The sequence below is a fragment of the Oncorhynchus mykiss genome, chromosome 12 (genome assembly GCF_013265735.2).
Source record: "Oncorhynchus mykiss isolate Arlee chromosome 12, USDA_OmykA_1.1, whole genome shotgun sequence".
NCBI lineage: Eukaryota > Metazoa > Chordata > Actinopteri > Salmoniformes > Salmonidae > Oncorhynchus > Oncorhynchus mykiss.
In genome coordinates, this window is record NC_048576.1 from 97,025,431 (window position 1) to 97,052,930 (window position 27,500).

A 27,500-nucleotide genomic window follows, 5' to 3' on the forward strand; every position below is an offset into this window, starting at 1 on the left:
AGGCCCCTTGACTGAGATAAACATCTTATCCAGGTAGACCCCTTGACTGAGAGATAAACATCTTATCCAGGTAGACCCCTTGACTGAGAGATAAACATCTTATCCAGGTAGACCCCTTGACTGAGAGATAAACATCTTAACCAGGTAGGCCCCTTGACTGAGAGATAAACATCTTATCCAGGTAGGCCACTTGACTGAGAGATAAACATCTTATCCAGGTAGACCCCTTGACTGAGAGATAAACATCTTATCCAGGTAGACCCCTTGACTGAGAGATAAACATCTTATCCAGGTAGGCCACTTGACTGAGAGATAAACATCTTATCCAGGTAGACCCCTTGACTGAGAGATAAACATCTTATCCAGGTAGACCCCTTGACTGAGAGATAAACATCTTATCCAGGTAGACCCCTTGACTGAGATAAACATCTTATCCAGGTAGACCCCTTGACTGAGAGATAAACATCTTATCCAGATAGGCCACTTGACTGAGAGATAAACATCTTATCCAGGTAGGCCCCTTGACTGAGAGATAAACATCTTATCCAGGTAGGCCACTTGACTGAGAGATAAACATCTTATCCAGGTAGACCCCTTGACTGAGATAAACATCTTATCCAGGTAGGCCACTTGACTGAGAGATAAACATCTTATCCAGGTAGGCCCCTTGACTGAGAGATAAACATCTTATCCAGGTAGGCCACTTGACTGAGAGATAAACATCTTATCCAGGTAGGCCACTTGACTGAGAGATAAACATCTTATCCAGGTAGACCCCTTGACTGAGATAAACATCTTATCCAGGTAGGCCACTTGACTGAGAGATAAACATCTTATCCAGGTAGGCCCCTTGACTGAGAGATAAACATCTTATCCAGGTAGGCCACTTGACTGAGAGATAAACATCTTATCCAGGTAGACCCCTTGACTGAGAGATAAACATCTTATCCAGGTAGGCCCCTTGACTGAGAGATAAACATCTTATCCAGGTAGACCCCTTGACTGAGATAAACATCTTATCCAGGTAGGCCACTTGACTGAGAGATAAACATCTTATCCAGGTAGGCCCCTTGACTGAGAGATAAACATCTTATCCAGGTAGGCCACTTGACTGAGAGATAAACATCTTATCCAGGTAGACCCCTTGACTGAGAGATAAACATCTTATCCAGGTAGGCCCCTTGACTGAGAGATAAACATCTTATCCAGGTAGGCCACTTGACTGAGAGATAAACATCTTATCCAGGTAGACCCCTTGACTGAGAGATAAACATCTTATCCAGGTAGGCCCCTTGACTGAGAGATAAACATCTTATCCAGGTAGGCCCCTTGACTGAGATAAACATCTTATCCAGGTAGGCCCCTTGACTGAGAGATAAACATCTTATCCAGGTAGACCCCTTGACTGAGAGATACACATCTTATCCAGGTAGGCCCCTTGACTGAGAGATAAACATCTTATCCAGGTAGACCCCTTGACTGAGAGATAAACATCTTATCCAGGTAGACCCCTTGACTGAGAGATAAACATCTTATCCAGGTAGACCCCTTGACTGAGAGATAAACATCTTATCCAGGTAGACCCCTTGACTGAGAGATAAACATCTTATCCAGGTAGGCCCCTTGACTGAGAGATAAACATCTTATCCAGGTAGACCCCTTGACTGAGATAAACATCTTATCCAGGTAGGCCCCTTGACTGAGATAAACATCTTATCCAGGTAGGCCCCTTGACTGAGATAAACATCTTATCCAGGTAGGCCCCTTGACTGAGATAAACATCTTATCCAGGTAGGCCCCTTGACTGAGAGATAAACATCTTATCCAGGTAGGCCCCTTGACTGAGAGATAAACATCTTATCCAGGTAGACCCCTTGACTGAGAGATAAACATCTTATCCAGGTAGGCCACTTGACTGAGATAAACATCTTATCCAGGTAGGCCCCTTGACTGAGAGATAAACATCTTATCCAGGTAGGCCACTTGACTGAGAGATAAACATCTTATCCAGGTAGACCCCTTGACTGAGAGATAAACATCTTATCCAGGTAGGCCCCTTGACTGAGAGATAAACATCTTATCCAGGTAGGCCCCTTGACTGAGAGATAAACATCTTATCCAGGTAGGCCCCTTGACTGAGAGATAAACATCTTATCCAGGTAGGCCCCTTGACTGAGAGATAAACATCTTATCCAGGTAGACCCCTTGACTGAGAGATAAACATCTTATCCAGGTAGGCCCCTTGACTGAGATAAACATCTTATCCAGGTAGACCCCTTGACTGAGAGATAAACATCTTATCCAGGTAGACCACTTGACTGAGAGATAAACATCTTATCCAGGTAGACCCCTTGACTGAGAGATAAACATCTTATCCAGGTAGGCCCCTTGACTGAGAGATAAACATCTTATCCAGGTAGACCCCTTGACTGAGAGATAAACATCTTATCCAGGTAGGCCCCTTGACTGAGAGATAAACATCTTATCCAGGTAGACCCCTTGACTGAGAGATAAACATCTTATCCAGGTAGGCCCCTTGACTGAGAGATAAACATCTTATCCAGGTAGACCCCTTGACTGAGAGATAAACATCTTATCCAGGTAGACCCCTTGACTGAGAGATAAACATCTTATCCAGGTAGGCCCCTTGACTGAGATAAACATCTTATCCAGGTAGGCCCCTTGACTGAGATAAACATCTTATCCAGGTAGACCCCTTGACTGAGAGATAAACATCTTATCCAGGTAGACCCCTTGACTGAGAGATAAACATCTTATCCAGGTAGGCCCCTTGACTGAGATAAACATCTTATCCAGGTAGGCCCCTTGACTGAGATAAACATCTTATCCAGGTAGACCCCTTGACTGAGAGATAAACATCTTATCCAGGTAGACCCCTTGACTGAGAGATAAACATCTTATCCAGGTAGACCCCTTGACTGAGAGATAAACATCTTATCCAGGTAGACCCCTTGACTGAGAGATAAACATCTTATCCAGGTAGGCCCCTTGACTGAGAGATAAACATCTTATCCAGGTAGGCCCCTTGACTTCAACAGCAAAAGGAAGTGACCAGACTGTTTAACAGTTGGAGACAGACAGGAGGGTGTATTCATAACAGTTCAACTGTTCTAGCTTGTCTGGTCTGTTATATAATACCACTAGCAGCATCTTAACCAGACTGTTGAACAGTTGGAGACAGACAGGAGGGTGTATTCATAACAGTTCAACTGTTCTAGCTTGTCTGGTCTGTTATATAATACCACTAGCAGCATCTTAACCAGACTGTTGAACAGTTGGAGACAGACAGGAGGGTGTATTCATAACAGTTCAACTGTTCTAGCTTGTCTGGTCTGTTATATAATACCACTAGCAGCACCTTAACCAGACTGTTGAACAGTTGGAGACAGACAGGAGGGTGTATTCATAACACTTCAACTGTTCTAGCTTGTTATTAACAAGCGAATAGATCCAGGTTGACCTGACCTATTACGATATGCTGGCTACCCACCAGCACGTGGGCTTATGCTGCAGAGATGGTTGATGAGATCTGTGCTAATGGTCTGTAACGTCTGCTACCAGAAGTCAGTCATTATTAGTGGATGTGCATTAGGCACACTTCTGCTTAGGATTATTTACTAAAAAAAAGGGCATTTTTCATAGACTTGTCACTGATCTGGCTTTTAAGTCTTATTGCAAAAAAGCAGGTTAAACTATTTTTAATTAAATCATTAAATGATTAGTGGGTCTTGTGGAAGGCTTGTATTTAACCTTGGTTTAATTACACCAGGGACTGTAGTGACTCCTCTAGTACTGAGAACCAGGGCCTGTAGTGACTCCTCTAGTACTGAGAACCAGGGTCTGTAGTTACTCCTCTAGTACTGAGAACCAGGGACTGTAGTGACTCCTCTAGTACTGAGAACCAGGGCCTGTAGTTACTCCTCTAGTACTGAGAACCAGGGTCTGTAGTGACTCCTCTAGTACTGAGAACCAGGGCCTGTAGTGACTCCTCTAGTACTGAGAACCAAGGTCTGTAGTTACTCCTCTAGTACTGAGAACCAGGGACTGTAGTGACTCCTCTAGTACTGAGAACCAGGGACTGTAGTGACTCCTCTAGTACTAAGAACCAGGGACTGTAGTGACTCCTCTAGTACTGAGAACCAGGGCCTGTAGTGACTCCTCTAGTACTGAGAACCTAGGTCTGTAGTTACTCCTCTAGTCCTGAGAACCAGGGACTGTAGTGACTCCTCTAGTACTGAGAACCAGGGACTGTAGTGACTCCTCTAGTACTGAGAACCAGGGCCTGTAGTGACTCCTCTAGTACTGAGATCCTAGGTCTGTAGTTACTCCTCTAGTCCTGAGAACCAGGGACTGTAGTGACTCCTCTAGTACTGAGAACCAGGGCCTGTAGTTACTCCTCTAGTACTGAGAACCAAGGTCTGTAGTTACTCCTCTAGTACTGAGAACCAGGGTCTGTAGTGACTCCTCTAGTACTGAGAACCAGGGTCTGTAGTGACTCCTCTAGTACTGAGAACCAGGGTCTGTAGTGACTCCTCTAGTACTGAGAACCAGGGTCTGTAGTGACTCCTCTAGTACTGAGAACCAGGGTCTGTAGTTACTCCTCTAGTACTGAGAACCAGGGCCTGTAGTTACTCCGATTGTACTGAGAACCAGGGTCTGTAGTTACTCCTCTAGTACTGAGAACCAGGGCCTGTAGTTACTCCTCTAGTACTGAGAACCAGGGCCTGTAGTTACTCCTCTAGTACTGAGAACCAGGGCCTGTAGTTACTCCTCTAGTACTGAGAACCAGGGACTGTAGTTACTCCTCTAGTACTGAGAACCAGGGCCTGTAGTGACTCCTCTAGTACTGAGAACCAGGGCCTGTAGTTACTCCTCTAGTACTGAGAACCAGGGTCTGTAGTTACTCCTCTAGTACTGAGAACCAGGGACTGTAGTGACGCCTCTAGTACTGAGATGCAGGTTCTTAAACCTCTGTGATACAGTCTGGACTGGAACCAGGGACTGTAGTGACGCATCTAGTACTGAGATGCAGGTTCTTAAACCTCTGTGATACAGTCTGGACTGGAACCAGGGACTGTAGTGACGCCTCTAGTACTGAGATGCAGGTTCTTAAACCTCTGTGATACAGTCTGGACTGGAACCAGGGACTGTAGTGACGCCTCTAGTACTGAGATGCAGAGTCTTAAACCTCTGTGATACAGTCTGGACTGGAACCAAGGTCTCATGAAGGACCAGAGACATGAAGGACCAGAGACATGAAGGACCAGAGACATGAAGGACCAGAGACATGAAGACCAGAAGACCAGAGACATGAAGACCAGAGACATGAAGACATGAAGACCAGAGACATGAAGACCAGAGACATGAAGACCAGAGACATGAAGACCAGAGACATGAAGACCAGAGACATGAAGACCAGAGACATGAAGACCAGAGACATGAAGACCAGAGACATGAAGACCAGAGACATGAAGACCAGAGACATGAAGACCAGAGACATGAAGACCAGAGATATGAAGACCAGAGACATGACCTGGTCAGAAGTACTGTACTATACAGGGAACAGGGTGCAGGGAACAGGGTGCAGGGAACAGGGTGCAGGGAACAGGGTGCAGGGAACAGGGTGCAGGGAACAGGGTGCAGGGAACAAGGTGCAGGGAACAAGGTGCAGGGAACAGGGTGCAGGGAACAGGGTGCAGGGAACAGGGTGCAGGGAACAGGGTGCAGGGTGCAGGGAACAGGGTGCAGGGAACAGGGTGCAGGGAACAGGGTGCAGGGAAGAGGGGGCAGGGAACAGGGTGCAGGGAACAGGGTACAGGGTGCCATTTCAGATGGAGACTCTTTGGCTCTGATTGGGAACTTCCTCTTACCTTTCATTCAAAATATCATTCAGGGTACTGAGGATCGTATCCAACTGTTTCACCAGGGCCTGGTGGGAGAGAGGGGGGTGAGAGAGAGAAAAGGGGGAGGGGGGTGAGAGAGAAGGGGGGAGGGCAAGAGAGAGAAGGGGGAGGGCGAGAGAGAGAGAGAGAGAAGGGCGAGAGAGAGAGAGAAGGGCGAGAGAGAAGGGGGAGGGCGAGAGAGAAGGGGGAGGGCGAGAGAGAAGGGGGAGGGCGAGAGAGAAGGGGGAGGGCGAGAGAGAAGGGGGAGGGCGAGAGAGAAGGGGGAGGGCGAGAGAGAAGGGGGAGGGCGAGAGAGAAGGGGGAGGGCGGGAGAGAAGGGGGAGGGCGGGAGAGAAGGGCGAGAGAGAAGGGCGAGAGAGAAGGGCGAGAGAGAAGGGCGAGAGAGAAGGGCGAGAGAGAGAGCGAGAGAGAAGGGCGAGAGAGAAGGGCGAGAGAGAAGGGCGAGAGAGAAGGGCGAGAGAGAAGGGCGAGAGAGAGAAGGGCGAGAGAGAGAGAGAGAAAGAGAGAGAGAGAGAGAAGGGGGAGGGCGAGAGAGAGAAGGGCGAGAGAGAGAGAAGGGCGAGAGAGAGAGCGAGAGAGAGAAGGGGGAGAGCGAGAGAGAGAGAAGGGGGAGGGCGAGAGAGAGAGAAGGGCGAGAGCGAGAAGGGCGAGAGAGAAGGGGGAGGGCCAGAGAGAGAGAAGGGGGAGGGCGAGAGAGAGAGAAGGGGGAGGGCGAGAGAGAGAGAAGGGGGAGGGCCAGAGAGAGAGAAGGGGGAGGGCGAGAGAGAGAGAGAGAGGAACACAATCAGTGTCAAACAGGGAGAGAACACAGTTCTACAGTGGAGTTGCATCACCACTACCCCCAGTAAACACAGCCCCCCCAGTCTAAACACAGCCCCCCCCAGTCTAAACACAGCCCCCCCCTCAGTCTAAACACAGCCCCCCCCTCAGTCTAAACACAGCCCCCCCCTCAGTCTAAACACAGCCCCCTCCAGTCTAAACACAGCCCCCTCCAGTCTAAACACAGCCCCCCCCAGTCTAAAGACAGCCCCCCCCCAGTCTAAACACAGCCCCCCCCCAGTCTAAACACAGCCCCCCCCAGTCTAAACACAGCCCCCCCCAGTCTAAACACAGCCCCCCCCAGTCTAAACACAGCCCCCCCCCCAGTCTAAACACAGCCCCCCCCTCAGTCTAAACACAGCCCCCCCCTCAGTCTAAACACAGCCCCCCCCTCAGTCTAAACACAGCCCCCCCCAGTCTAAACACAGCCCCCCCCAGTCTAAACACAGCCCCCTCCAATCTAAACACAGCCCCCTCCAGTCTAAACACAGCCACCCCAGTCTAAACACAGCCCCCCCCAGTCTAAACACAGCCCCGGTAAACAAGAGTGGTGGGCACTACCCGGGGCCCACAGTAGTGCCCTACCCGGGGGCCCACAGTAGTGCCCTACCCGGGGGCCCACAGTAGTGCCCTACCCGGGGGCCCACAGTAGTGCCCTACCCGGGGGCCCACAGTAGTGCCCTACCCGGGGGCCCACAGTAGTGCCCTACCCGGGGGCCCACAGTAGTGCCCTACCCGGGGGCCCACAGTAGTGCCCTACCCGGGGGCCCACAGTAGTGCCCTACCCCGGGGCCCACAGTAGTGCCCTACCCGGGGGCCCACAGTAGTGCCCTACCCGGGGGCCCACAGTAGTGCCCTACCCGGGGGCCCACAGTAGTGCCCTACCCGGGGGCCCACAGTAGTGCCCTACCCGGGGGCCTACAGTAGTGCCCTACCCGGGGGCCTACAGTAGTGCCCTACCCGGGGGCCTACAGTAGTGCCCTACCCGGGGGCCTACAGTAGTGCCCTACCCGGGGGCCTACAGTAGTGCCCTACCCGGGGGCCTACAGTAGTGCCCTACCCGGGGGCCTACAGTAGTGCCCTACCCGGGGGCCTACAGTAGTGCCCTACCCGGGGGCCTACAGTAGTGCCCTACCCGGGGGCCTACAGTAGTGCCCTACCCGGGGGCCTACAGTAGTGCCCTACCCGGGGCCCTACAGTAGTGCCCTACCCGGGGCCCTACAGTAGTGCCCTACCCGGGGGCCTACAGTAGTGCCCTACCCGGGGGCCTACAGTAGTGCCCTACCCGGGGGCCTACAGTAGTGCCCTACCCGGGGGCCTACAGTAGTGCCCTACCCGGGGGCCTACAGTAGTGCCCTACCCGGGGGCCTACAGTAGTGCCCTACCCGGGGGCCTACAGTAGTGCCCTACCCGGGGGCCTACAGTAGTGCCCTACCCGGGGGCCTACAGTAGTGCCCTACCCGGGGGCCTACAGTAGTGCCCTACCCGGGGGCCTACAGTAGTGCCCTACCCGGGGGCCTACAGTAGTGCCCTACCCGGGGGCCTACAGTAGTGCCCTACCCGGGGGCCTACAGTAGTGCCCTACCCGGGGGCCTACAGTAGTGCCCTACCCGGGGGCCTACAGTAGTGCACTACCCGGGGGCCTACAGTAGTGCACTACCCGGGGGCCTATAGTAGTGCACTACTCGGGGGCCTATAGTAGTGCACTACTCGGGGCCTATAGTAGTGCACTACTCGGGGCCTACAGTAGTGCACTACTCGGGGCCTACAGTAGTGCCCTACTCGTTACTGGGGTCAATCGATTGATTGAATAACAGACAGATCAACCTCACCACTGATGTCGTCAGAGTGAGTGATGAACTACCCAGATAGATAGATAGTTGAAGTTGGAAGTTCACATACACATTAGCCAAATACATAAACTTAATATTTCACAATTCCTGACATTTAATCCTAGTAAAAATCCCCTGTTTTAGGTCAGTTAGGATTACCACTTTATGTTAAGAATGTGAAGTCAGAATAATAGTAGAGAGAATGATTTATTTCAGCTTTTGTTTCATTCATCACATTCCCAGTGGGTTAGAAGTTTACATACACTCAATTAGTATTTGGTAGCATTGCCTTTAAATTGTTTAACTTGGGTCAAACGTTTCGGGTTGCCTTCCAAAAGCTTCCCACAATAAGTTGGGTGAATTTTGGCCCATTCCTCCTGACAGAGCTGGTGCTTTTTCAGTTCTGCCCACACATGTTCTATAGGATTGAGGTCAGGGCTTTGTGATGACAACTCCAATACCTTGACTTTGTTGTCCTTAAGCCATTTTGCCACAACTTTGGAAGTATGCTTGGGATCATTGTCCATTTGGAAGATCCATTTGCGACCAAGCTTTAACTTCCTGACTGATGTCTTGAGATGTTGCTTCAATATATCCAGATAATTTTACTGCCTCATGATGCCATCTATTTTGTGAAGTGCACCAGTCCCTCCTGCAGCAAAGCACCCCCACAACATGATGCTGCCACCCCCGTGCTTCACGGTTGGGATGGTGTTATCTGGCTTGCAAGCCCCTCCCCCTTTCCCCTCCAAACATAACGATGGTCATTATGGCCAAACAGTTTCATCAGACCAGAGGACATTTCTCTGCAAACCGTAGTCTGGCTTGTTTATGGCGGTTTTGGAGCAGTGACTTCTTCCTTGCTGAGTGGCCTTTCAGGTTATGTCGATATAGGACTCATTTTATTGTGGATATAGATACTTTTGTGCCCGTTTCCTCCAGCATCTTCACAAGGTCCTTTGCTGTTGTTCTGGGATTGATTTGCACTTTTCGCACCAAAGTACGTTCATCTCTAGGAGACAGAACGCGTCTCCTTCCTGAGCGTTGTGACGGCTGCGTGGTCCCATGGTGTTTATACTTGCGTACTATTGTTTGTACAGATGAGCGTGGTACCTTCAGGCGTTTGGAAATTGCTCCCAAGGATGAACCAGACTTGTGGAGGTCAACAATGTTTTTTCTGAGGTCTTGGCTGATTTCTTTTGATTTTCCCATGATGTCAAGCAAAGAGGCACTGAGTTTTGAAGGTAGGCCTTGAAATACATCCACAGGTACACCTCCAACTGACTCAAATGATGTCAATTAGCCTATCAGAAGCTTCTAACGCCATGACATCATTTTCTGGAATTTTCCAAGCTGTTTAAAGGCAGTCAACTTAGTGTATGTAAACGTCTAACCCACTGGAATTGTGATACAGTGAATTATAAGTGAAATAATCTGTATGTTATCAATTGTTGGAAAAATGACTTGTGTCATGCACAAATTAGATGTCCTAACCGACTTGCCAAAACTATAGTTTAAGACATTTGTGGAGTGGTTGAAAAACGAGTTTTAATGGACTCCAACCTAAGTGTATGTAAACTTCCCACTTCAACTGTAGATATGATCGATGACCTCACCACTTTGTTGTCAGAGTGAGTGATGAACTCCCGGAGCTGTCTGACAGTGGCCAGCCGGCGGTCCCTGTCCTCCTCACGGGACGCACGGCGCAGGAGGTTGGACAGGCGAGACTCATCAGAGTGAGACATCCCTCTGTCTGTAAGGGGGGGGGACAGAGAGAGGGATGGAAAGAACAGGAAAAGAGGGAGAGAGGGCGGGATGTAAAGAGAGATGGAGAAAGAGATTGAAAGAGGGGAATGGAGAGATAAAATGGTGATCAGAAATAGAATTCAGCAATGTTGCCATTATATGTAAGAGAACCAAGTAGTGACTTCCAAACCCATCCTCAGAACCCCCAGACGCTCCAGGGATGTGATCTATTCCACAGCACCTGATTCAACTGGTCAACTAATCATCAAGACCTTGACTAGGTGAATCGGGTGTATTAAGACTGGGGAGAGGCCTGACGACAGCCCCCCGGGGGGAGAGGCCTGACGACAGCCCCCCGGGGGGAGAGGCCTGACGACAGCCCCCCGGGGGGAGAGGCCTGACGACAGCCCCCCGGGGGAAGAGGTCTGACGACAGCCCCCCGGGGGGAGAGGTCTGACGACAGCCCCCCGGGGGAAGAGGTCTGACGACAGCCCCCCGGGGGGAGAGGTCTGACGACAGCCCCCGGGGGGAGAGGTCTGACGACAGCCCTCCGGGGGGAGAGGTCTGACGACAGCCCCCGGGGGGAGAGGTCTGACGACAGCCCCTGGTGTAGACTAAATACTCACCGTGGGATTTCCTCATGTCCTTAGATGCTAAAGCACGGTTTCCATGCTGCTGAAAAGTGGTCAAATCGGCGGTCGCATCGTTGATCCTCAACTCTTGCCCCAACGACTTCCAACCAAAAGTATCATCACTGAACCCTCCTGCAGCTTCATATCCTCCTGGAGGGGGTGGAGAGAGAGAGAGGAGGGGTGGAGACAGAGAGAGAGGGGGAGGAGGGGGTGGAGAGAGAGAGAGGAGGGGGTGGAGAGAGAGAGAGAGGGGGAGAAGGGGGTGGAGAGAGGAGAGGAGAGGAGGGGGTGGAGACAGAGAGAGGAGGGGTGGAGAGAGAGAGAGAGGGGGAGGAGGGGGTGGAGACAGAGAGAGGAGGGGTGGAGAGAGAGAGAGGAGGGGTGGAGAGAGAGAGAGAGAGAGAGGGGGAGGAGGGGGTGGAGACAGAGAGAGGAGGGGTGGAGAGAGAGAGAGGAGGGGTGGAGAGAGAGAGAGAGAGAGGGGGAGGAGGGGGTGGAGAGAGAGAGAGAGAGGGGGAGGAGGGGGTGGAGACAGAGAGAGAGAGGAGGAGAGGAGGGGAGAGGAGGGGAGAGGAGGAGGAGGGGGTGGAGACAGAGAGAGGAGGGGGTGGAGAGAGAGAGAGAGAGAGAGGGGGAGGAGGGGGTGGAGAGAGAGAGAGAGAGAGAGGGGGAGGAGGGGGTGGAGAGAGAGAGAGAGAGGGGGAGGAGGGGGTGGAGACAGAGAGAGAGAGGAGGAGAGGAGGGGAGAGGAGGAGGAGGGGGTGGAGACAGAGAGAGGAGGGGGTGGAGAGAGAGAGAGAGGGGGAGGAGGGGGTGGAGAGAGAGAGAGAGGGGGGGAGGAGGGGGTGGAGACAGAGAGAGAGAGGAGGAGAGGAGGGGAGAGGAGGAGGAGGGGGTGGAGACAGAGAGAGGAGGGGGTGGAGAGAGGAGAGGAGGGGGTGGAGAGAGAGAGAGAGGGGGAGGAGGGGGTGGAGACAGAGAGAGAGGAGGAGAGGAGGAGAGAGGAGCAGTTTAGCACAGATCCATACAGCTATCTGACTAAACTACACCCCCCTTAGCTTACACACAGGTGTCAGGAGCGCAGCAGATGGCTAATTACCACAGGTGTCAGGAGCGCAGCAGATGACTAATTACCACAGGTGTCAGGAGCGCAGTAGATGGCTAATTACCACAGGTGTCAGGAGCGCAGTAGATGGCTAATTACCACAGGTGTCAGGAGCGCAGTAGATGGCTAATTACCACAGGTGTCAGGAGCGCAGCAGATGACTAATTACCACAGGTGTCAGGAGCACAGCAGATGGCTAATTACCACAGGTGGTCAGGAGCGCAGCAGATGGCTAATTACCACAGGTGGTCAGGAGCACAGCAGATGGCTAATTACCACAGGTGGTCAGGAGCACAGCAGATGGCTAATTACCACAGGTGTCAGGAGCGCAGTAGATGGCTAATTACCACAGGTGTCAGGAGCGCAGCAGATGGCTAATTACCACAGGTGGTCAGGAGCACAGCAGATGGCTAATTACCACAGGTGGTCAGGAGCACAGCAGATGGCTAATTACCACAGGTGTCAGGAGCGCAGCAGATGGCTAATTACCACAGGTGTCAGGAGCGCAGTAGACGGTCTAAAGTAGGGCACTACATAGGGAATAGGGTGCCATTATTGGGTCCTGGTCTAAAGTAGTGCACTATATAGGGAATAGGGTGCCATTGAGACACAGACTTCTCTACCACGAGGGCAGATATCTGTGGGGGAACCCGGGGATTCACGGTGCTTTCCTTCTACCAGATGCCCGGGACAGATACGACACCACAGAGACGACAAGTCTCTTTCTCTTTCACTTCCACAGAAACATTAAGCCGACGTGAGTCTGAGGACCCGGGAAGGAAAGAGGGAGAGAAGCTGGATGACTCCTAAAGGACACCACTACCAGTTTATAAGTAATTTACACAGAACACTCAGGGGGTGTCGACACCACTACCAGTTTATAAGTCATTTACACAGAACACTCAGGGGGGTGTCGACACCACTACCAGTTTATAAGTAATTTACACAGAACACTCAGGGGGGTGTCGACACCACTACCAGTTTATAAGTCATTTACACAGAACACTCAGGGGTTGTCCACAGTTCAATGACATGAGGACTACAGGTTCACCTCTGGACAATGTGACCACAACAATAAATACACTGATACAAATTGGGCCCTGGTCTAAAGCAGTGACCTGTGTATCAAATCAAATGTGACTTGTCAAATGTGACTTGAAATGCTTTACTGACAAGCCCTTAACCAACAGTGTAGACCTCACAGTGAAATGCTGACTTACAAGCCCTTAACCAACAGTGTAGACCTCACAGTGAAATGCTTACTGACAAGCCCTTAACCAACAGTGTAGACCTCACAGTGAAAAGTTTACTGACAAGCCCTTAACCAACAGTGTAGACCTTACCGTGAAATGCTTTACTTACAAGCCCTTAACCAATAGTGTAGACCTTACCGTGAAATGCTTTACTTACAAGCCCTTAACCAACAGTGTAGACCTTACCGTGAAATGCTTTACTGACAAGCCCTTAACCAACAGTGTAGACCTTACAGTGAAATGCTGACTGACAAGCCCTTAACCAACAGTGTAGACCTCACAGTGAAATGCTTACTTACAAGCCCTTAACCAACAGTGTAGAGTCAGTGTGGAGGTTATATACAGGGGGTACCGGTACTGAGTCAGTGTGGAGGTTATATACAGGGGGTACCGGTACCGAGTCAGTGTGGTGGTTATATACAGGGGGTACCGGTACCGAGTCAGTGTGGAGGTTATATACAGGGGGTACCAGTACTGAGTCAGTGTGGAGGTTATATACAGGGGGTACCGGTACTGAGTCAGTGTGGAGGTTATATACAGGGGGTACCGAGTCAGTGTGGAGGTTATATACAGGGGGTACCGGTACCGAGTCAGTGTGCGGGGGTACAGGTCATTTATACATGTAAGTAGGGGTGAAGTGACTATGCATAGATATCAAATCAAATCAAATTTTATTTGTCACATACACATGGTTAGCAGATGTTAATGCGAGTGTAGCGAAATGCTTGTGAGGGAATAGGGTGTAATTTCACACACAGCCGCTGTCAGGTGTGTCAGCGTTTACTGCTAACCTGACCCCATAATAACCCAAGCCTGGTCTCATGTACTGCTAACCTGACCCCATAACAACCCAAGCCTGGTCTCATGTACTGCTAACCTGACCCCATAAGGCTACTATAATACACAGCACCCCTGCCTGGGTCGGCAGGCCTGAACCAGGCAACTATAATACACAGCACCCCTGCCTGGGTCGGCAGGCCTGAACCAGGCTACTATAATACACAGCACCCCTGCCTGGGTCGGCAGGCCTGAACCAGGCTACTATAATACACAGCACCCCTGCCTGGGTCGGCAGGCCTGAACCAGGCTACTATAATACACAGCACCACTGCCTGGGTCGGCAGGCCTGAACCAGGCTACTATAATACACAGCACCCCTGCCTGGGTCGGCAGGCCTGAACCAGGCTACTATAATACACAGCACCCCTGCCTGGGTCGGCAGGCCTGAACCAGGCTACTATTATACACAGCACCCCTGCCTGGGTCGGCAGGCCTGAACCAGGCTACTATAATACACAGCACCCCTGCCTGGGTCGGCAGGCCTGAACCAGGCTACTATTATACACAGCACCCCTGCCTGGGTCGGCAGGCCTGAACCAGGCTACTATAATACACAGCACCCCTGCCTGGGTCGGCAGGCCTGAACCAGGCTACTATAATACACAGCACCCCTGCCTGGGTCGGCAGGCCTGAACCAGGCTACTATAATACACAGCACCCCTGCCTGGGTCGGCAGGCCTGAACCAGGCTACTATAATACACAGCACCCCTGCCTGGGTCGGCAGGCCTGAACCAGGCTACTATAATACACAGCACCCCTGCCTGGGTCGGCAGGCCTGAACCAGGCTACTATTATACACAGCACCCCTGCCTGGGTCGGCAGGCCTGAACCAGGCTACTATAATACACAGCACCCCTGTCTGGGTCGGCAGGCCTGAACCAGGCTACTATAATACACTGCACCCCTGCCTGGGTCGGCAGGCCTGAACCAGGCTACTATAATACACAGCACCCCTGCCTGGGTCGGCAGGCCTGTTACGAATCCCCTTTTACTCTTTAGAGCAATGGGTAGCAGGTCTGCCTACAGTGAGACCCGCAAGGGGCGTAACAGTCGTAGCTCACTTAAATCACTACAGTACCACCAACGTGTTGCAGACAGGCAGTTGCACCCAACACCAGCCCACACCCACCCCAACATGCTACAGACAGGCAGTAGCACCCAACACCAGCCCACACCAACATACTGCAGACAGGCACTAGCACCCAACACCAGCCCACCCCAACATACTGCAGACAGGCAGTAGCACCCACCCCCAGCCCAACATACTGCAGACAGGCAGTAGCACCCACCCCCAGCCCAACATACTGCAGACAGGCAGTAGCACCCAACACCAGCCCACACCAACATGCTGCAGACAGGCAGTAGCACCCAACACCAGCCCGCACCCAACACCAGCCCACACCCACCCCAACATGCTGCAGACAGGCAGTAGCACCCAACACCAGCCCGCACCCAACACCAGCCCATACCCACCCCAACATGCTGCAGACAGGCAGTAGCATCCACCCCCAGCCCACCACAACATGCTGCAGACAGGCAGTAGCATCCACCCCCAGCCCAACCCAACATGCTGCAGACAGGCAGTAGCACCCAACACCAGCCCACCCCAACATGCTGCAGACAGGCAGTAGCATCCACCCCCAGCCCACCCCAACATGCTGCAGACAGGCAGTAGCACCCAACACCAGCCCACCCCAACATACTGCAGACAGGCAGTAGACAGTAACAGTAACACCCACCACAACATGCTGCAGACAGGCAGTAGACAGTAACAGTAACACCCACCCCAACATGCTCCAGACAGGCAGTAGACAGTAACAGTAACACCCACCCCAACATGCTGCAGACAGGCAGTAGACAGTAACAGTAACACCCACCCCCTTCGTCCAGTGTGTCTGCGGTGTCTGGGAAGGCATCATTCTGTAGGAGAGGTGGGGAGACAGGCCGGTCCGAGGTTGCTACTCCCACTGCTGTTGGGTCGTATACAGCTGCTGCAGCTGGACCCAGGTCTCTGGTGGCGATGCACTTCACACCGTCCTGGCTAGCTGCTGACACGCTGTCGCCTCTGAAGCCGGCGGACAGAGGAACAGACACACACGGGGGGGGGAAGAGAGAGACAAACACACAGTCAGTGGCAACTTGTACTTGATCGATGCTAAATGACTGTGGTTCATCATTTTTTTACATTTTATTTAACTAGGCAAATCAGTTTAGAACAAATTCTTATTTACAATGACGGCCTACCGGGGAACAGTGAGTTAACTGCCTTGTTTAGGGGCAGAAGGCCAGGTTTTTACATTGTCAGCTTGGGGATTCGATCCAGCAACCTTTCCACCCAATCATAACTTATATGGATACACTCCCTACAGTTTGACAATCTCACCCCAGTCTGGTTTACAAGTCTAGGATTTAACAACTGGATACATGGTTTGACAAATGATTCTAGCTCATTTACAGCTCTGTAGAATAGTTTCTATAAGACTCTGAGCATTTGTCTGAACAGAACCGTCAAATGGAGGGAGGTGGAGGTCTCAACTGAAGGAATGTTTTAACACCACCTCCCACTCTTTGATCAGGAACTGATTAACTTGCATAATGCACTTTATTGATGTCCCTGTGCAATTCAAACCGCTGACAGCATTGCTAAATCGCTTTCGTTTACTGGTCAAGGGTGGTACCGCGCAAAACTAGTAAAGCTAGCAGGTTAGCAAGCGTTAAAAACCCCTGTAGCTAGTTAGTTAGCGCTCTTCTGGCTAGTTACTGTTTGAGCGATAACTAGGTAGCCAATATCAACTGTCATGCCGAGGTTATCTAGCTAATCATTGTTGACCAGATAACGTTACACAAGACAGCAGGAAAGACGAACGTTGCCCACGGATGGCCAACCGTTCGGTAGCCAACTAGAAAGCCAATGTTTCCACACTTTACGTTACTATTTGATGTCAAATTAGTTTACTGTTCCGGATACCGAGTTATCAAAGCACAACTAACCAACGACTGGTATTGTAGCTATCTATCTAACAAGCTCTGGGGACAAAATGTGACGAAAGTTACAACCTAGCTAACGAACACTAGCCATAGTTAGCTGCTAGTTAGTTAGCTAGTTGGCTAACATCATATGCTGCCACGATGTGCGCTTTGAGTTAACTGACGTTAACTAGCTGGCTACCAAGTGAAGGTAACATGTCATCTCAGTGACAATGAATATTGGCTAATAATAGTAATAACAACTAGCAATAGCTAGCTAACACCACTTCCACTGTTACCGAAATAGCTTCCAATCATTGGTTTCTCTTACCAGGTTAGCTAGCTAGCCATGTATACCTAAACACGAGGAAAGCATAGCAATGCGGCAGGTTGTTTTGAGTCAGAATAAAATGCGCAAAGTGTTGGTTTGCCTTGATAGCTAGTTTGGATAACGTTATCAAGCTTGAGCGTTAGCTTACTTGTTTGCTGGCTAGCTACCGTTATCAAGCCATTTCCCTAAGGTGTGGGAACCAAAGTGTCTGACTAGCTAAATAAAGAAGCCGAGGTTAGGCCCAGCGGATCCCCGTTCTCTTTTAGACCGTCTCCCCCCGTGGCGCGATACCAACCTGGGCTGCCAATCATTCCAGTTTCGCTGCAGTTTGTGGGCGCTGCTAAGCCGAAACCCAAGGGCTTTACGGCTCATTACCTTTGCGAGAACAGCATGACCTGCTCTCAACGGGATTAAATTCAGTGAACAAGCGTATTTGCTCGCTATCTGTTTATTTTATGTCCATTAATGGACCCTCTACTGCTATCGGTGTGCGTTATGTTTTGTGTCAGGTCCGGCCTCCTTTCTTTTTTTTTCCTCCTTTATTTTTTGGCTCCCACTCCTTCTTCTATTCTTGATGAAAGAGCCACTGGCCCCTTCTCTTTATAACAGCGCCATCTGCCGGACTTTAATAACGACCATAGCAAGGAGCTGTGACTGCAACAGAACAGGTTTGATCAAATAACCCAGAGATTTACCTAGCTAACTTCACTGACCCTCAACAACAACAAAAAACATACAAAATATATACACCGATGTTCACGGTTCTTTTCTTCTTCTCAATCTCCTCTGCAGCTAGTTGTTTGTTTTTGCACATCACTTGGAATATGCGTTGCTAAGCGACAGCATCAGGAGCAGGGGTGAGGAGAGAGAGCATGCATGCAGCAACAGAGGATGCAAGGTAAAGATGAGCAGGATTCAAAGTATTATGGTGTGTGTAGTAGTGCAAACTTCAATGGGGTTTTTTCTCCATAAAATGTTCATATAGCACACACACACACACACACACACACACACACACACACACACACACACACACACACACACACACACACACACACAAACAGCTATGTCTTACTATATACCAACAATTTATTCCCATTCACACACACATACACATGTGTACACCTATTTATTCCTGAAATATTAAACTGTAAGCTGTAACAGCTGACAATTGAACAACAGGGTAGGACACCCTCCCCCCCCCCCCCTCCCTCCCTCTACTGTAGAGAAGCTACATTCTTGTCTCTTCTGTAGATGTTATAACCATGTATTGCTACCACTGTGTCTTCAAAGGAATGATGTAAGTGAGTTTCAGATATACATTTATTAATGTTATCAAATTTAATGAACCTTGTTTCTTAGGCTACGTGTGTTAATGTGGCCTATTTTACCTTGCGACATGGGGCTGTGCATTATCATGCTGAAACATGAGGTGATGACGGCGGATGAGTGGCTCGAAAATGGACCTAGGATCTCTGTGCATTCAATTTGCCAACGATAAAATGCAATGTGTTCGTTGCCCGTAGCTTATGCCTCCCCATACCATAACCTCACCGACACCATGGAGAACTCCGTTCACAACGTTGACATCAGCAAACCGCTCGCCCACACGACACCATACACACTGTCTGCCATCTGCCCGGTACAGCTGAAACTGGGATTCATCCGTGCAGAGCACACTTCTCCGGCGTGCCCACTGAAGTCGATTACAACGGCCCAGGTGGCTGGTAAAATTGTATAATTCAGTTCGTACATTTGAATATAAAAATTGATTTTATCAAACAAAACTATGCTACATTTGATCTCTGGGACCCTCAGGATGACAAATCAGAGCAAGGTTATTGACTGCAAGTACACGATTTACCTTCAGAGGTGAATGTATCGAACCAGTTGTCGTGATAAAAGTTTTATGTTTGCTTATGCACTCTCCTCAAACAATGGCATGGCATTTTTTTCACTGTAATAGCTACTGTAAATTGAACAGTGCATTTAGATTAACAATCATTTAAGCTTTCTGCCCATATCAGATATGTCTATGTCCTGGGAAATGTTCTTGTTACTTACAACCTCATGTTAATCACATTAGCGCACGTTAGTTCAATCGTCCCGCGGGGGGGGGAACCCACCGATCCTGTAGAGGTTTTAACAGCCACTGACTCACACTACTCCTACTAGGGCAAACCGTCTCAGTGCTAACAGGATAACTCAGGTTGATAGGCGCACGATACTGCTGGTAATAGCATTCAGGGGAGTTATAGAAACATAAATTAGGTTACCCTTTTCCCTATCAAACGCTCCCTAAAACACTTCAGCGAGCAGGCCTTTCTAATCGACCTGGTCCGGGTATCCTGGAAGGATATTGACCTCATCCCGTCAGTAGAGGATGCCTGTAGCCTCCAACCTCTCTCATTCTATTGGAGAGTGGCTCCACACAGCCGTGAAGACTGCATCCTGGTTCCTAAATGAATAGCGGCTAGGCATTCTTCATGGGCGTGTGGAGCCACAACCCAATAGGATGAAGGAGATTGGAAGGCTACAGGGAGCAGGGGACACATTAGTTAATGAATAGATCATTAGTGCACATAGTAGCAAAATGTTTTGGCAACTGAAAGTGTTATTGCAACGGAAACAAGACTTTCTTATTGGACAGATTCAGGTAGGTGGTCCCTCCCCTTTTTCTGTCTGTTTTGGTGTCTGGTCAACAGGAGCCTGACGATGATGTGCTATCACAGTATCCCACAAGATGGCAGCACAGAGCAGAGGTGGATTTTGAACTAAGCATATACGAATAACGAATAATGTATTCAAACCCACATATTCAAACTTCTGCAACTCATCACATTGGAATAGAGGAGGACTCATGTTCATCTACAGTATCTCTCTCTCTCTTTCACACTCGCTCGCTCTCTCTTTCAATATCTCTTCTTTCTCGTCTCTCAGAATGTAACAAGAGAGGATTTGTCTTGCGGCTCTACTCACTATATAATAACAGATGATTGGTCATACAGCTCTCCTCACTATATAATAAGAAAATTATGAGGTCTGTGTGGTTGTTTTTGTTTAACTGTCCACCCCCCCTCTCTCTCTCTCTCCCCCCGCTCTCTCTCTCCCCCTCTCTCTCTCTCTCTCTCTCTCTCTCTCTCTCTCTCTCTCTCTCCACCCCGCTCTCTCTCTCTCTCTCTCTCTCTCTCTCTCTTTCGCTTGTCTCCAGCCCCTCCAGGTTTCATCCAACTTCCCCACTTATCCTCTGGGTATTTATACCAGTGTTTTCTGTCTGTCTATGCCAGTTCGTCTTGTTTGTTCAAGTCAACCAGTGGTTTGTCTCAGCTACTGTTTTTCCCATCTCTTTTTTTCTCGCCCTCCTGGTTTTTGACCCTTGACTGTCCTGACCCTGTATCCACCCCCCCCATGACCACTCTGCCTGACCCTGTATCCACCCGCCTGACCACTCTGCCTGACCCTGTATCCACCCGCCTGACCACTCTGCCTGACCCTGTATCCACCCGCCTGACCACTCTGCCTGACCCTGTATCCACCCGCCTGACCACTCTGCCTGACCCTGTATCCACCCGCCTGACCACTCTGCCTGACCCTGTATCCACCCGCCTGACCACTCTGCCTGACCCTGTATCCACCCGCCTGACCACTCTGCCTGACCCTGTATCCACCCGCCTGACCACTCTGCCTGACCCTGTATCCACCCGCCTGACCACTCTGCCTGACCCTGTATCCACCCGCCTGACCACTCTGCCTGACCCTGTATCCACCCGCCTGACCACTCTGCCTGACCCTGTATCCACCCGCCTGACCACTCTGCCTGACCCTGTATCCCCCCCCCCCCCCGACCACTCTGCCTGACCCTGTATCCCCCCCCCCCGACCACTCTGCCTGACCCTGAGCCTGCCTGTCATCCTGTACCTTTGCTCCACTTCTGGATTACCGACCCCCTGCCTGCCTCGACCTGCCGTTTGCCTGCCCCTGTTGTTACTATAAACATTGTTACTTCACACAGTCTGGACCTGGGTCTCACCTTGATTCCTGATATAAACATTAAACTCCAAATGAATAAAGACATTTCAAATGTCATATTATGTGGAAATAGTTCAAGTACAAAAGAGAAAATAAATAAACATAAATATGGGTTGTATTTACAATGGTGTTTGTTCTTCACTGGTTGCCCTTTTCTTGTGGCAACAGGTCACAAATCTTGCTGATGTGATGGAACACTGTGGAATTTCACCCAGTAGATATGGGAGTTTATCAAAATTGGGTTTGTTTTCGAATTATTTGTGGATCTGTGTAATCTGAGGGAAATATGTCTCTCTAATGTGGTCATACATTGGGCAGGAGGTTAGGAAGTGCAGCTCATTTTCCACCTCATTTTGTGGGCAGTGAGCACATAGCCTGTCTTCTCTTGAGAGCCATGTCTGCCTACGGCGGCCTTTCTCAATAGCAAGGCTATGCTCACTGAGTCTGTACATAGTCAAAGCTTTCCTTAAGTTTGGGTCAGTCACAGTGATCAGGTATTCTGCCACTATATACTCTCTGTTTAGGGCCAAATATCATTCTAGTTTGCTCTGTTTTTGTAAATGTTTTCCTATGTGTAAAGTCATTATCTTTTTGTTTTCTCATGGTTTGGTTGGGTCTAATGGTGTTGTTGTCCTGGGGCTCTGTGGGGTCTGTTTGTGTTTGTGAACAGAGCCCCAGAACCAGCTTGCTTACGGGACTCTTCTCCAGGTTGCTACGGGACTCTTCTCCAGGTTGCTATGGGACTCTTCTCCAGGTTGCTACAGGACTCTTCTCTAGGTTGCTACGGGACTCTTCTCCAGGTTGCTACGGGACTCTTCTCCAGGTTGCTATGGGACTCTTCTCCAGGTTGCTACAGGACTCTTCTCTAGGTTGCTACGGGACTCTTCTCTAGGTTGCTACGGGACTCTTCTCCAGGTTGCTATGGGACTCTTCTCCAGGTTGCTACGGGACTCTTCTCTAGGTTGCTACGGGACTCTTCTCCAGGTTGCTACGGGATTCTTCTCCAGGTTGCTACAGGACTCTTCTCTAGGTTGCTACGGGACTCTTCTCCAGGTTGCTATGGGACTCTTCTCCAGGTTGCTACAGGACTCTTCTCTAGGTTGCTACGGGACTCTTCTCCAGGTTGCTACGGGACTCTTCTCCAGGTTGCTACGGGACTCTTCTCCAGGTTGCTACGGGAGTCTTTTCCAGGCTACTACGGGACTCTTCTGGGACTCTCGTTTCTTATTGGACAGATTCAGCTAGGTACTCCTTCCTCCTTTCTGTCTGTTTTGGTGTCTAGTCAGTTTTGACAAATTATTTCCCATGTGTAAAGTAATTATCTTTTTGTTTTCTCATGATTTGGTTGGGTCTAATTGTGCTGCTGTCCTGGGGCTCTGTGGGGTCTGTTAGTGTTTGTGAACAGAGCCCCAGGACCAGCTTGCTTAGGGGACTCTTCTCCAGGTTCATCTCTCTGTAGGTGATGGCTTTGTTATGGAAGGTTTGAGAATCGCTTTCTTGGTGGTTGTAGAATTTAACGTTTATTTTCTGGATTTTGATCAGTAGCGGGTATCGGCCTAATTCTGCTCTGCGTGCATTATTTGGTGTTTTACATTGTACACTGAGAATGTTATTGCAGAATTCTGCATGCAGAGACGCAATTTGGTGTTTGTCCCATTTTGTGTTGGTTGGTGAGCGGACCCCAGACCTGACAACCATAAAGGGCAATGGATTCTATGACTGATTCCAGTATTTTTAGCCAAATCCTAATTGGTATGTACAATTTTATGTTCCTTTTGATGGCATAGAAGGCCCTTCTTGCCTTGTCTCTCAGATCGTTCACAGCTTTGTGGAAGTTACCTGTGGCGCTGATGTTTAGGCCAAGGTATGTATCGTTTTTTTGTGTGCTCTAGGGCCACGGTGTCTAGATGGAATTTGTATTCATTGTCCTGGCAACTGGACCTTTTTTGGAAATCCATTATTTTTGTCCTACAGAGATTTACTGTCAGGGCCCAGGTCTGACAGAATCTGTGCCAAAGATCTAGGTGCTGCTGTAGGCCCCCCCCCTCCCCTCTCTCTCTCCACACTAACTTTCATTGGCCTCCACTTTGCACAAACACACATACACACACACACACACGTCATGTTGCCAGGAAACAGCGCAGTACAATAAACAGTGTCCAAGTCAAGGGGTTTCTCTCTGACAGTGAAGGGCGGTGATGACAGCTGATGACTAAAGAAGGGCAACACTGCTTATAACTGTCTGCACATGGTAGAGAAGACAGAAGTTATAACTGTCTAGACATGGTAGAGAAGACAGAAGTTATAACTGTCTGGACATCGTAGAGAAGACAGAAGTTATAACTGTCTGGACATGGTAGAGAAGACAGAAGTTATAACTGTCTGGACATGGTAGAGAAGACAGAAGTTATAACTGTCTAGACATGGTAGAGAAGACAGAAGTTATAACTGTCTAGACATGGTAGAGAAGACAGAAGTTATAACTGTCTGGACATGGTAGAGAAGACAGAAGTTATAACTGTCTAGACATGGTAGAGAAGACAGAAGTTATAACTGTCTGGACATGGTAGAGAAGACAGAAGATATAACTGTCTAGACATGGTAGAGAAGACAGAAGATATAACTGTCTGGACATGGTAGAGAAGACAGAAGTTATAACTGTCTAGACATGGTAGAGAAGACAGAAGTTATAACTGTCTAGACATGGTAGAGAAGACAGAAGTTATAACTGTCTAGACATGGTAGAGAAGACAGAAGTTATAACTGTCTAGACATGGTAGAGAAGACAGAAGATATAACTGTCTAGACATGGTAGAGAAGACAGAAGTTATAACTGTCTAGACATGGTAGAGAAGACAGAAGATATAACTGTCTAGACATGGTAGAGAAGACAGAAGTTATAACTGTCTAGACATGGTAGAGAAGACAGAAGTTATAACTGTCTAGACATGGTAGAGAAGACAGAAGATATAAATGTCTGGACATGGTAGAGAAGACAGAAGATAACACTCCCATCAGGTTCTCAGTGTTTCAATAACAAGTTAGGGAGCCCAATCGGGTCTGGGTTTGGTCTGGGTTTGGTTCGGGTTTGGTCTGGGTTTGGTCCGGGTTTGGTCCTTGTTTGGTCTGGGTTTGGTCTGGGTTTGGTCTGGGTTTGGTCTGGGTTTGGTTCGGGTTTGGTCTGGGTTTGGTCCGGGTTTGGTCCTTGTTTGGTCTGGGTTTGGTCTGGGTTTGGTCTGGGTTTGGTCTGGGTTTGGTCTGGGTTTGGTCCTTGTTTGGTCGGGGTTTGGTCTGGGTTTGGTCTGGGTTTGGTCTGGGTTTGGTCTGGGTTTGGTCTGGGTTTGGTCTGGGTTTGGTCCGGGTTTGGTCCTTGTTTGGTCCTTGTTTGGTCGGGGTTTGGTCTGGGTTTGGTCTGGGTTTGGTCCGGGTTTGGTCCTTGTTTGGTCTGGGTTTGGTCTGGGTTTGGTCTGGGTTTGGTCCTTGTTTGGTCTGGGTTTGGTCTGGGTTTGGTCTGGGTTTGGTCTGGGTTTGGTCTGGGTTTGGTCTGGGTTTGGTCTGGGTTTGGTTCGGGTTTGGTCTGGGTTTGGTCCGGGTTTGGTCCTTGTTTGGTCTGGGTTTGGTCTGGGTTTGGTCTGGGTTTGGTCTGGGTTTGGTTCGGGTTTGGTCTGGGTTTGGTCCGGGTTTGGTCCTTGTTTGGTCTGGGTTTGGTCTGGGTTTGGTCTGGGTTTGGTCTGGGTTTGGTCTGGGTTTGGTCCTTGTTTGGTCGGGGTTTGGTCTGGGTTTGGTCTGGGTTTGGTCTGGGTTTGGTCTGGGTTTGGTCTGGGTTTGGTCCGGGTTTGGTCCTTGTTTGGTCCTTGTTTGGTCGGGGTTTGGTCTGGGTTTGGTCTGGGTTTGGTCCGGGTTTGGTCCTTGTTTGGTCTGGGTTTGGTCTGGGTTTGGTCTGGGTTTGGTCCTTGTTTGGTCGGGGTTTGGTCTGGGTTTGGTCTGGGTTTGGTCTGGGTTTGGTCTGGGTTTGGTCTGGGTTTGGTCTGGGTTTGGTCCGGGTTTGGTCCTTGTTTGGTCCTTGTTTGGTCGGGGTTTGGTCTGGGTTTGGTCTGGGTTTGGTCCGGGTTTGGTCCTTGTTTGGTCTGGGTTTGGTCTGGGTTTGGTCTGGGTTTGGTCCTTGTTTGGTCGGGGTTTGGTCTGGGTTTGGTCTGGGTTTGGTCTGGGTTTGGTCTGGGTTTGGTCTGGGTTTGGTCCGGGTAGGCCGTCATTGTAAATAAAAATGTGTTCTTACACCACTTGCCTTGTTAAATAATACTATTTTAAACCCTGTCCATCCATTCAGGCACGGACTGGGACCACAAATCGACCTTAAAGCCCCCATTATCAGCGATCATTAGCCCCTGTTGTTATTAAAGTACTGAGAACCTGATGGGAAAAGGTTGTGATCATTCTGTGCCAAACCCCCAACTGTGACAGGCCCACATAGATTAAAGATGACCCATCATTATCCTGTAATGGTATATGTCCAGTCTAAAGATGACCCATCTGACATTATCCTGTAATGGTATATGTCCAGTCTAAAGATGACCCATCATTATCCTGTAATGGTATATGTCCAGTCTATCCATCTGTTCAACTGAAGCCAGTGAATTACGTAGTCTGGCCATCTTCTGACGTAATCATTTTATTTATTTATATATATCTCATATGTAAATACAGTATTCTATTCTCCTGTATTTTAGTCAGTGCCACTCCAACATTGCTCGTCCCGATATTTATACATTTCTTAATTCCATTATTTAACTTTTCGATGTGTGTGTATTGTGGTGAACTGTTCGATATGACTGCACTGTTGGAGTTAGGAACACAAAGCATTTCGCTACACCCTCATCAACAACATCTGCTAAATGTTTTGTATTTGACAGTTAAAATTTGATTTGATTTTGATCGGTCCGTAGTCCTTAGATTGGACTTCAAATCAATCCCAGAGTCCACCAGAACATTGCTTATATTTAGAACAAGACTGGCATCTATGGAAGCATCGGCATCATCGTCATCATCCTAACAGGGTTCGTATCCCAAATGGAGCCCCATTCCTTATATAGTGCACTACCCATAGGGCTCTGGTCAAAAGTAGTGCACTACCCATAGGGCTCTGGTCAAAAGTAGTGCACTACCCATAGGGCTCTGGTCTAAAGTAGTGCACTACTACCCATAGGGCTCTGGTCAAAAGTAGTGCACTTACCCATAGGGCTCTGGTCTAAAGTAGTGCACTACTACCCATAGGGCTCTGGTCAAAAGTAGTGCACTTACCCATAGGGCTCTGGTCAAAAGTAGTGCACTACCCATAGGGCTCTGGTCAAAAGTAGTGCACTACCCATAGGGCTCTGGTCAAAAGTAGTGCACTATGTAGGGAATTAGGGTGTCATTTGGTACACGTCCACGGAACAGGGATCCACCCTGTGAGGTAGTCTCTGGAAAACACCACACACTGATTACGCACTCCCTCACTCACTCCCTCACACACCCTGAAAATATCCATTCCTGCTCCACCCTTCAATCTGGGTCACAGGTCCATCCACCCACCCACCTATACACACACACACACACACAGTCATGAGGGGGCCAGGTATAATCAGAACATCAGAACAGAATAACATGCTGTCAAGGAGAGGGTCAGTCTTACAATGTGGAGATCACTGGGCAAGATGACGAGGGCTGTGTCTGTCTGTCTGTCTGTCTCTCTCGCTCTCTTTCTCTCTCTCTCTCTCTCACACACACACACACACACACACACACACACACACACACACACACACACACACACACACACACACACACACACACACAGACACACACACACACACAAAGATCCTAGTTATTAACCTGCTGGTCTCAGATCTATATAATCTGAACAGATCTCAGATCAGGCTAGATCCTAGTTATTAGCCAGGTATTTTTCTATAGAACATAGAATGTCCTCTAAAGATGCTGTTTCTAGGACACTCCAGCCTGACTCATATGGAACATAGAATG

At 49.5% G+C, this 27,500-nt stretch overlaps 1 protein-coding gene across 3 annotated transcripts in view; it reads right to left on the bottom strand.

The window, feature by feature from the left end:
* LOC110519445 (serine/threonine-protein kinase SMG1) overlaps positions 1 to 17,978 on the bottom strand; it is a 144,617-nt gene extending 126,639 nt beyond the window's left edge. For 2 of the 3 annotated variants that reach the window (XM_036939391.1, XM_036939390.1), the window contains exons 1-5: positions 17,746 to 17,959; positions 16,030 to 16,217; positions 10,948 to 11,103; positions 10,192 to 10,328; positions 5,892 to 5,950 (exon numbers count right to left, since the gene is read on the bottom strand). In XM_036939391.1, coding sequence (XP_036795286.1) covers positions 5,892 to 5,950; positions 10,192 to 10,328; positions 10,948 to 11,103; positions 16,030 to 16,217; positions 17,746 to 17,822 — 617 coding nt within the window. In that variant the 5' untranslated portion in view covers positions 17,823 to 17,959. Of the gene's footprint in view, positions 1 to 5,891; positions 5,951 to 10,191; positions 10,329 to 10,947; positions 11,104 to 16,029; positions 16,218 to 17,745 lie in introns of all 3 variants that reach the window. The other variant, XM_036939392.1, reaches the window with a different exon arrangement.
* Between the last annotated feature and the right edge of the window lie 9,522 nt (positions 17,979 to 27,500).